This window comes from Octopus bimaculoides, chromosome 11 (genome assembly GCF_001194135.2).
Source record: "Octopus bimaculoides isolate UCB-OBI-ISO-001 chromosome 11, ASM119413v2, whole genome shotgun sequence".
NCBI lineage: Eukaryota > Metazoa > Mollusca > Cephalopoda > Octopoda > Octopodidae > Octopus > Octopus bimaculoides.
Window position 1 is genome coordinate 53065039 of NC_068991.1, and position 11922 is coordinate 53076960.

At 37.5% G+C, this 11922-nt stretch overlaps 1 protein-coding gene across 1 annotated transcript in view; it reads left to right on the top strand.

Annotated features, from left to right (window-relative positions):
• Nucleotides 1–262: 262 nt before the first annotated feature.
• Nucleotides 263–11922, top strand: part of LOC106873241 (uncharacterized) — a 23051-nt gene continuing 11391 nt past the window's right edge. Inside the window, exon 1 of the mRNA XM_014920518.2 lies at nucleotides 263–4185. Coding sequence (XP_014776004.1) covers nucleotides 1823–4108 — 2286 coding nt within the window. The 5' untranslated portion in view covers nucleotides 263–1822 and the 3' untranslated portion in view covers nucleotides 4109–4185. The remainder of the gene's footprint in view (nucleotides 4186–11922) is intronic.

Consider the following 11922-nt stretch of genomic DNA (forward strand, 5'->3'; position numbering starts at 1 on the left):
ATATAAATATACATACATGCATATATATATTTGTGCGTGCATTTTTGTATAGATATTTATATAAATGCGAGTGTGCGTGTATGTATGTATGTTTATCTGTGCACCCGTATGTGTACGTGTGTGTTTGAGTGCGTATGGATGGCCGCATTCACTGACACAGATATTTCTATGCTGCTTCATTTACCGAATAATTCAGGATTTAAATTACTTTTAACAACTGCAAGGTGGTTGTATGTTTATCGAAATTAAATATAGATAACCTTTATCGTCCTGTCTATCTTTTGTTTTGTTTCGGTCACATGCTCATAACGGACCTTCTCCGTTAACTTGGACCTGTGGATGTGTTACTGCAAGGAGTCTGTATATTCTTGGGACATATATATTTTAACCCGTCTCAGAAAGCACACACACACACCAACTTAATGTGTCTGTTTTCTCTGCTGATTACGTACTTTTCGGTTGCGTCGCTTTCTTTCGTTTTCTCCACCCCACTTTTAACTTGATTTTTCTTTTCGTCAATATGACCCGTCAATTATAAACTGCCTTCTTAGAACGAACTCTATTTCTTAAACTTGCTGTTATTTTCCTATTTCTGCGAGTCGCTGTTTCTGACATGCTCCATTATTCTATTTCCACGCACACACACAGGTAGGAATTATATGCTAAATGCATCAGAAAACATTATTACAGCTTAAATAATAAGAGTTGCTGGAAAATATTGAAATTGTTCCCAGTAAAACATGCTTACGGCTATAAAAAGAAGCAATTTGTCGTCGGATTACGCTGTGAAATCAATACTGCTAATATCCTTTATCTTAGCTGCAGTGCAGTCTTTTTGGCCGTTGCCCTTGTGGCAAATAAAAGAAATTATTAAATGAATACCAAAATACCAGTGAAATACTGAGGTCGACTGAATCTACTATATTTCTTAATTTGTGATTTGTGTAGTAGTAATAGATACATCCATCCGTGGAGGTTATCCACATCAGTTGGAGAAATGGGGGATGCATGGAATAAATCAATCTCTCTCTCTCTCTCTTTGAGTGTACGCATATGTGTGTGTGAGTGTAGTGCGTGAATGTGAGTGTGTGTATATGTGTGTGTATATGTTAACAGCGAACAAGTAAAGACGCCTGCTCTGTTTGATGAAAGCAAGGATATACGTCGAGATGATCAGGCCAGGATGGAGTTCTGTGAGGCAGCAGCAAGATAAACAAGATGAAAGTTATACCAAACTGGCGACCAAGGGAGGAAATACAATGAAAAAAACAAGAAATGGACAACACACGTGATAAAAACTGTTTTCTTAAGGCAACATTAGAAATGAAAACAGCTCAAAACTAACGAGAAAATATCATGAAAAAGGAGAGAAAAATATAAAACTATTGACGCATCTTCCCGTTCGCTTTTACAGGATTGCGAACATAGTGGTTACTGTGTCTTTTGAAACATTTCAACCATCTTTAGAAGATTGTAAGTCTGATTTTTCATATAAGTCCGCAATCTTTCAGACTATAGACACAAAACAAGCACATTTATAGAAATTATTATTATACGTCTCCATAACTCTTTCTCTCTCATACACACACACACACCTATCTATCTATCTATCTATCTCTCTATCTATCTGTCTATCTATCTATCTATCTAGCTATCATATATCTAAGCCTTTTCTGTAGTAAAAATAGATGTCTTATAGGTGGAGGAATATTTAATAATAATAATATATACGTTTGTATATTTTATCATTGACCTCTAAGGAAAAGAATGATTCAGTTATATTAAAAGACATCTAGTTTAAGTCACGTCAACAGCTAAGGGTATGCACAAATCCAAAGCTACATCTACCCCAACATCAACTTCTTCGTCAGCATCGACATCAGTGCAGGGTTCGAAAAACAAAGGTAAAACGAGTAATAAAAGTGGTAGTTATAGTGCAAGTGATTGTGAAAGTGTTAGTTTAAATGTTGGTGGTAGCAGTGATAATAACAAAAGTGGCGTCCGGGATTTAGATGATGGTGGTAAGCATGACACGGACCCTTCGTCTGTGCAGTCTGATTCACAACAGGCCAATCGTCCTCCTTTAGACAGGCAAGGAGAGATCGGATCTGCTCCCTTAGCTACTTTTGACACCGTTGACCTTTCTGACGAAGAAGTGACAAACAGCAAAGACACAGCTTCTGCAAACACTGAGGTAGTCAATAACAGCGATCTGCCACATGCTTCTATTGTAGGTACTACTTCAAAAACCTCTCTTTCAGTCACCACTAACACTCACACAAAAGAAGCCGCCTCAAACGAACTCGTTCATACAGTATGTTCTATTCCTGCAGCTGCGAGCAAAATAAGCACAGCTGAAACTACTACAAGTACTGTAACGATCCATAATAAACTACCTATAGTTAGTTCGTGTTTGTATAAAGAATCCCACATAGCTGCTTCCAGTGATGTTACATCGGACGACTGTTCTCGAAATGCTGATGTATGCCAAAGTAATTCACCAAACTCTAAGTCCTCAAAAGAATCAGTTCCCGTAAATGTCAGCAAAGGCAGTAAATCAAAAAAGAAACAGAAAATAAAAAATGCTGCAAGTAAAACATTATCTCCATCGCCAGCTAAAGAGAGTAGGCAAAAGAAAAAAACGTTTTTTGGTCGCAAAACAAACGCATCGGACTTAGATGGAGAAAAGGACAGTGAAGTGGTTTCTAAACAATCTGAGGTTGTAAACCATCAGCTTGTTGATGCACCTTCGTCTGACGATGATGCGGACAGCAGGACGTATAGAGGGATATCTCCAGGATGCTTGGACTCACCATCTTCGTTTGCATCATGTAAAACTGATAATTTACATGATGTAACTAAAGATCAACAGGAATCAGTCACATTACCTTCTGCAACAGAAGGTGCCGCAGACGTTGATTTTGTTAACTTTGATACAACTGAAGATGGTACAGCTACTCCAGTAGCAACAGAGCCAGGCTCTGGACCCAAGTTAAAAGATTTAAGTGCTGTAGAAAAAGTAAACTTACTCGATGACTCTAGTTCATCAGAAAGTGATCTAAGTGCTGCAGAAAGCCTAACGACCGAAAATATCTACTCATCTTTCGCTGCTGGTCGGGATTCTCTTAAAGGTAATGCATTGAAAGAAGTTGATGATATTGGTCAACAGTTTGATAACTTTACAGAACCCACCTCTTTCAATTCTAAACGCAAAGCTTATGAACGAAGATTACAGCGACTGCAAGTAAAAACCACTCCTATCAACAGACCACGTAGTGCTACACCTCTCAGTGTTGTGACTTTAGACGAATATACACATCTTAGTTCCCCAGAAGTATCTCCTAATTTGGAAAAACTGAAAATAGTTTTGCCTTCTGAACAGTTTGGAAAGCCAATAAAAAGTCCTCGTGGTGTTGGTACTTCCAAAGAAAATGCCTTTGACTTTAATGAGGATCGTTTGTTTCGACATACGAAGGAAGCTATAGTTTTACAAAGTGATGGTTCCATTGGACAGTCTCCTCGTCGAATTTTTATTCCCCCAACTCTTTCACCCAGTCAGTCTCCCTGCAAAGCTGCTGCCGGATCACCTGTATCCAAACTGGTTCTTGTATCGAAATTACCTGCAGGTACGAGTCCACTTGTGAAATCTGCTGCTCCTACTGCTTCTACTCCCACAACCACCTCCATCACTACCACCTTACCAACTTCAAATCCATCTTTAGTTCCTCCTTCATCGTCTGCACCAAAATGTTCTGTGAAAAAATGGGAGCAGTTTGATGATAATACTGCATGTCCACTGCAAACTGTAGAATGTAGTAAATTAGGACCAGATTCACTTGAAGGTAGTCACAGCAGAGATGAAGCTGTAAAACCTGATGGTAAAGAACAGACAAAAAGTAAACTTTTCACTGCTGAATGTAGTGGCAATATTGAGTCTCCTCTCGTTGGGCATAGAACCCAGCTGAGAGGTCAGGAGACGGAGGAGGAGGAAGAAGAGATATTAAAAGTTGAAATAGGTTCTAGTGAAGTAGGTAAAGCCTATAATATAGAACTGGAAGTGCCTACCAAAGATAAGATGGACATCTCTCACAATAAACCTAACTGTTGATTGATCTATGTAATGTTAGATCAAATCTGCCTGGACTTACCATTTGAGAAAGCATAGGAAGCATTTCCATTTTGAAGGCAAGTATAAGATTTTTTTCATTGTTTCTAATAATCTGACATAACAGTAATAACAGGCGAAAAGAAGCAAAACAATAAGATATTATTGTTCTTTTTTTATTTATTTTCCACTGATTAAACCTATGTTTCTTATTGACTCTGGTGTCACATTATGACTCTCACCTGGTTGGTTTCACCACTACTTTCCATATATAAGCCATATCCAGGAAGGTAATCTTTTGTATTTACTCATTTATAAGCCTGACTATTCATACTTGATTTTAACTAAAAAAGAATGGGGTCTGACTTATGTACAGGGCAAAGCTAAAACTATGAAGGGAAAACTTTTGTACCAAGATTTAACACTTAATTAGGGGTATTACTCATACACAAGTAAATACAGTATATATTATTGACTTCCAGTTCCACTTCAGAATTACCAAGAGACTCCAACTGCAACCAATATTTGAATTTTTATTATTCAGATGCTTGATAGCTCAAGTTGTAAATCTTCATATTTGTATATTTTTATGTCATGTTAGATTTTAATCACCATCACCATCATCATCATCATCACAGAGTTCCAGACAAAATACCTTGCTGAGTTTGTTTCAAAATTGGAGACATAACTGCAATCTTATAATAAAAAAAAATATTCCAGCTTCACCAGATCATGCTTTCCTTTTCTTCTAAGATGTGAGTAGTCATGTAGCTCCTCTACACCAAGAAGCCTGTTCTGCTTTGACCCTTTCCTCTCATATTTTATCCCTCTCTGTTCCTTATCTCCTAGCATAAAGTTGCCCCCCCCCCCTTGTGGTTGACAGTGTTGCGAGTGTTTGTTGGCTCGTCTGAGGTGATGATTGGTTGAGCTGATGAATGAAAATGTGTTTCTTGGGCTGTGCGAAGAACAAACTGACATCATTTGTGAACGTTTAAGAGATTTTATTTCATACAGAGTTTTAACTGTGTTGGTCTTTTACAAATAACAACAAATAATTACATACTAGAAAAGATATAATGCTTAGAATTTACGGCAAGCTTACTGAAATAGCAACACGAGGCTGGCTCAACATAACTGGAAACAATCATGTTATATTTGAGGTGAGAATGGAGACACATTATGCAGCTACATCAACATTCTACCTGGCAAGAGGTGAGACATATGAATGAGTTGGCTGGCCTCAATGCTCTGCAAAAAGTTTAAGTGCCAAAAATAGCTCTTATATAGGGTACAAGGAGAAAATTCTAGAAGATTGAATCATGTGATGGCTTGACACTGATCAGTTGCTTAATAGATCAATCATGTGAAACTACTGTGGTTCAGTTATGATGCATGATCAGTTACCTAGCAGTTTGGTTTCGAATCACTGTTACAATAATCTTACTATCTGCATGGTAACCTCACTAGTATCGATGACATGTAAAAAGCACCCAGTACACACTGTAAAATGTTTTGCATTAGAAAGAGTATCCAGCCATAGAAACCATGTCAAAGCAGACACTGGAGTACAATCCTTCAGATCTTGTCAAACTATCCAACCTATGCTACCGTGAAACATGGTCACTAAATGATGATGTATAAATTTACACATCAAAACAGAAAATAAGAAAGTTTTCTATGGTTCCTGCTAGTTATTAATTAATGTCAAACAGTAACTGAATGAAATGTTTCCTAGTATTTAGTCAACAGTTCCTTGTTGTGTATTTAGAGTCCATCAAGCTCAGCTTCACCTTCATCCTTTTGGGATTGATATACAATATTACCAATAACATATTTTGATTGCTTCAATCAACTATGTCTCATAATCAAATGTCTAAAGGAAATAAAATGTGGTGGCCATGGTCAGAATAATCATAGGTCTGCTTTATTGGACCAGCTTGATGTTAAACAACAACAGGTACAAATATTAATGGTTATAATTGTTGGTTTCAAGGAGAATTTTATTATCTCGTTTTTGCTAATTTCATTGAGATGTTCACTCACACCCTCAACGTTCCATAATTTTTGTTTTCTCTGTCCAAAACAATTACATCAGATTTGTTGTGTTTGCATTTAGTTGATGGTTTGACGGAAATGTTCCCTCAACAATTACAGAAACGTTTCTATTTTTATCTCAGAGCAAGTCTTCCTCCAGGTGGTATTTATTATGTAATTATTTTAATAATGTCATGGTCATGACAGCATTTGAAGGTTAATATCACAATAGCATTTCCAAGTAGCTGCTGATCACATGTGGAATGTCTTCTATAGATATGTGATGTAAACATTTTCAGTCATATATTGGTTCCACTATATCCTTTGTTCAACAGATATTTTCCAGCTGTCTCTTGTTCTTGGATAACAAAAGCATAACTGTTGAAATGTGAAGTGATTTAACTTTTTCAAGTTCAATAAAGATGACACTCCTTGTCATTGTTGGCATTATTAAACTTTTGTTTCTTCTCTTGGTCTTTGTTAAAGTGGACTGTCCAGTAGTACACAAGAATGGCTCTGTGGTTAAGAAACTTGCTTTCCAACCATGTAGTTTTGAGTTCAGTCCCACTGCATGGCACTTTACGCAAGTGTCTTCAACGATTGCACTGGGCTGACCTTGTGATTGGATTTGGAAGATGAAAGACTAAAAGAAGCCTTATTTATGTTATTTGTGTGTGTGTGTGATGGTGTGGTGTAGCTTAGTGGTTAGGGTATTCAGCTCACAATCATAAAGTTGTGAATTCAATTCCCAGCAGTGTGTGGTGTCCTTGAGCAAGACACTTTATTTTATGTTGCTCCAGTTCACTCAGCTGGCAAAAATAAGTAGTACTTGTATTTCAAAGGGTCAGCCTTGTCACATTCTGTGTCTCACTGAATCTCCCTGAGAATTATGTTAAGGGTATGTGTGTCTGTGGAGTGGTCAGCCACTTGCATATTAATTTCACAAGCAGGTTGTTCTGTTGATTGGATCAATTGGAACCCTCATCATTGTAGCTGACAGAGTGCCAGTTTGTTTGATATATATATATATATATATATATATTTATATATTTATGAGTGTCTGTATTTGTATGTGCTCTTATCTAGACATTATGGGATGAGTGTAACAAGCATCATCATCATCATCATACAGGTTGTTCATTTCCAGTCTTCTGTGAAAAAACATGTCGGGCCATGAAGAACTATTACTTTGCTTGGAAACAGGAAGAGCATCCAGCTGTAGAAAATCTGCCTCAACAAAATCAGTATGACCCATTTAAACATGGAAACATGGACATTAAATGCTGCTGCTTCTGCTGCTGCTGCTTATGATGTGTGTTTTTCAAAGAGTTCAATCACACCTCATAAAATGATACACTCCTCATCTTTCAACTCTTGTTTCATATGTTTGTTTTTGTTGTTGTGTTCTTAAGTGGGTGCTCAGTGATACCATTTGATAGGCTAGCTGAACTCATGTTAAGCCTCTTCACCTATCCTTTTTTCCTGATATTATTAAGTTTGTCAATATTTTTACTGAGGTTTCTAGATGATATTATCATAACTGATATATTTGGACAATGTCCACATTGTGATTGTTATAGTAACAATGCTCCACCTGTTATCTCCTGCTTTCTTCAGTGCTTGTTCTATTTGGTAACATTCTCAGAATTTCAAACCAAACCTTATATTTAGTTCATGGATTAGATTGTTCTCTTTCTGTATTCTCATATTAGCTATTCTCTCTTGTAATGTCACTTGCTCATTCCACTTTAATCAGGATGTATTTAGATTCACTGACCCAAGAACTAGATTCCTGCTTACCAACTAAACTTCTACACTTAACACTTTTAACATCTAATGTTTATATTTCACTTTGGTATTAACTAGAAGGGCAATTACTTAATGGAAATTAGAACTTTAAACCTCACATTTTCTTATGGTCTTAGACTTAGTGCTTCTCTTAATTAACCCTTTAGCATTTAAATCACCTGCATCTAGCCCAAATATTTTATCTGCTTTATATTCAAACTGGCCAGATCTGGCCTCTCACTCCTATCTTGCAATGTCATTCTAAAAATAAACAATCACATCTTTGAAATCTTGAAGTTACAAGCTAAAAAAGTATTACTTTTGATAAAGTAATCTGAATGCTAAAGAGTTAAACCCTCTTATATGGTGTTAATCTCCATGTTAGGTCTACCAAAGACCTTACCAGAGCCCCATATATGTGCTGAATCTTTAAATTCTCTTATTTCTCTGTTATCCCTGTCTTTTTATCTTGACTGTTTCACAGATGTTGGTGACTTCTCTTTCTCAAATAGTCAATCATGTCTGATTTCTCTGTTTACAACTTTACAAAATTCCTTCAGCCTTACTTTCAGTAGGTGATTGGTCTTCCCTTTTTATTTTCTCCTACAAATACATGGAATAACATGCAACGCACAGTTCTTGTTCATGATCTCCTGATGGAGGCTTTTTTTCCAAGATGGATACCCCAAAAGAGCAGGCCTGCACCTGAATACTGTCCTGATGCTGTATAAACTGTAAAACTTCTTAATTTTTTCTGTCAAGCCTCTAATATAAATTAGACAGATCATGGCAGCTTTTTCATTAATGTTCTTGATTTTTGTTGATTTGCTTTTGGAAGCTGACATGATACTTATAGAGTAATTGTTATTATCATGGTCCTTCTAATCTTGATACCATTTCTTGGTATATATCTAGGTTACCACTTATGACTTTTACCTGATGATGTAGGCCACAGACAGTTTTTTTTCTTATGCCATATGGATGGTGGGAATCAAAAGTTCAGGCAATGCCCAATGAATGTAGGTTTGTGATATAGCATTGTCTTGAATCTGCATTCAATGCAAGTTATTAGTACATCCCAGGAGGCCAGTTCATTGTTTTTTTTTAACTTCTCATTGAGTTCCATGACCCAGTAGTATTTCCATACATATGTTAGCTATCTCTGGGGATAACAACAAACCTATAACAAAACCTCATTCTTGCCAATGTAGATCAAACCTTAATTGAAAAAATATTATTTGTACACAGAAGGTCAATATTTCCATCAGGTTACCTACTGGGATACTGATATATTCATGATACATAAGAAGATGGCTTTGTAAATAACATAATTAAGTCAACCATACAACTGAAATATATAGATGACACCATCATACTTAGGTCTCACCAAGACAAAGCACAATTACTGCTGGACCATGTAAACTCAATGAAGTCTTCAATACAGTTCACAACAGGAAACACTAAAAAACTTCTGATAAACTGGCCTTCCTGGATGTGCTAATAACTTGTACACAAGATTTATGACATCTGTTCATTCACTGGACAAGACAATGGATGATTTCCATCATTGATATAGGGTAAAGAAAAGGTATCATATGCTGCCCACAACATCAAGCAAGACTCATAAGTGGTGACCTTGGTACATACCATCAAGAGATATCAGGGTTAGTTGGACCCATCAGAGTAATGACTATTTTATAAGAGTAGAGATATAAAGATGGAGAGCATTAGTCAACAAACTGTCATACTCTGTCTACTTTACATTAGAGGAGTATTTCTCAACCTTTTTGTGGTCCATGAATGGACATAGTTTGTGTGCGTCTGTGTGTATACTTTACTTTTCTGTTATGGTAAGATCAACAAAAAAGTACTGCATCTGGTGAAAGATAAATATTGTTTAATGTGCACAATATATAGTTATGAGCTACTCATAGTTTCATACATTGGAGATTTGGTCTAGGCAGGTTTTAATCATATGTCTAGTATCTCTAAGCAGTCTTCAGGAGCAAAGTATTGTCATACTCTACCCTGAGGAACTCTGCATTAGAAACATGATGGATAAATTCAGATCTGTAGTTCATATGGCATTAGGATAGTATTCAAGGGCATCCCTACCCTGGCTGATTATTTGTGGAAGATAGAAAAGGAGTCACTAAGTCAAGATAATAGGTAGGGATCAACACCAGAAAATAATTTAATTAGGGAGAAGGTGTGCAGGGTTTGAGAGAAGAGTGGGAGGGTGATAAACTGTGGCAAAGATGGTGGGGTCAGAGGTACATAAGGGTAGTTATAGTGATAGGGTCACAAAGCTGGAGGCGGCATCAATTGCAGATATGAGAGAGTGTTAAAGGTGCAGTAATGCAGTCCTTAAAATGTCACTCAGAGGAGAGGGAGAAATTACTGAAAGCACAAAAGAGGGCAGAAAATAGTGAGAGAAAGAACAATAATGAAGAATGAAGTTTAAACAGAAGTGGTTCCAGGGGTGGAGGAGTTAAATAGCAGCACAAAAGATGACGATGAAATATGTGCCAATTCTGCTCTCAAATGATCGCTGCAGCTGAGTTGTATCTGAGCCAGAAGAGTGAAAAAGGAATGAGTGTGAGGGAATGCTTGACATGAGAAGATTGGGTGCAGGACTTCACTTTTGTCATAGCAGATGGGTCTTCTCAAGCACAGCAAATTACCAATCATCTTAGTCGTTTGTCATCTCCAGGATGCTGGAGTCTAATTTCTCTGTTAACTCTCCTGTAATTCCACTGTACCTCATATGTACCCATAGTTTGCACAGAGTACACTGTATGGAATTCCTATCTGCACCTTTCCTAACAGAGCCATTTACCTGACAAGAAGAGAGTTGGTTCTTTCTGTTTTCTTGCTTACTAGAATTTTGGTCTTTGCTAAGTTAACTTTAAGGCCATTTGATTCCAGGCTAACAGAAAGACTGACCATTCCTAGATGATAGCAGTATGATAGATAAAACAATCAAGGATATGAAGACAAGAAAAGCCTCTAGTCCATCAAGAATCACTGCCAAGATACTTAAAATATCTGGTGGAGTAGGATACTGTCTAGTCAACTGTATAGTTAATCAGGTTGTACAGGCAGGTGTCATACCTAGTGAATTGTCTGGCTATGTTACAACAAAACACTACAAAGGTCAAAGAGATGCCTTAGGGAAGAGTAATTACAGAGGTATAAAAATTATGGAACAGGTCATGAAAGTTATGAAGAGAGTTATAGCTCAATTCATTAGGAACAGAATTAGACTAGATGAGATGCTGTTTGGTTTTGTACTGGGGAGAAGTGCTGTTGATGCTCTCTTTCTAGTAAGGTAACTGCAATAGAAATATTTAGCTAAAAGTAAACCCTTGTTTTTTGCATACATCAACCTGAAGAAAGCTTTCAACATAGTCCCTCACTCTGTGATCTGGTGGTCTCTGAGAAAGTTTGAAGGAGACGTGGTTTGTGAGAACCATACGAGCCATGTACAGGGGTACTCTTGGTAAGGCGAGAGTCAGCCATGAGTACAACGACTTGAGAGAGTACATATAAGATTTCACCAGTGCTCAGTTCCTCGTCCCCTCCTCTCTGTCACAGTCTTCCAGGTGATAACAGAGGAGTTTAAAACCAGTTGTTCTTGTTCTTGGGAACTACTATATGCCAGTTGATACATACATATATATCATCATCATCATCATCGTTTAACGTCCGCTTTCCATGCTAGCATGGGTTGGACAATTTGACTGAGGACTGGTGAAACCGGATGGCAACACCAGGCTCCAATCTAATTTGGCAGAGTTTCTACAGCTGGATGCCCTTCCTAACGCCAACCACTCAGAGAGTGTAGTGGGTGCTTTTATGTGTTACCCGCACGAAAACGGCCACGCTCAAAATGGTGTCTTTTATGTGCCACAGTCAGGCGGTACTGGCAACGGTCACGCTCAGGATGGTACATCTTATGTGCCACCCGCACAAGAGCCAGTCCAGGGGCCCTG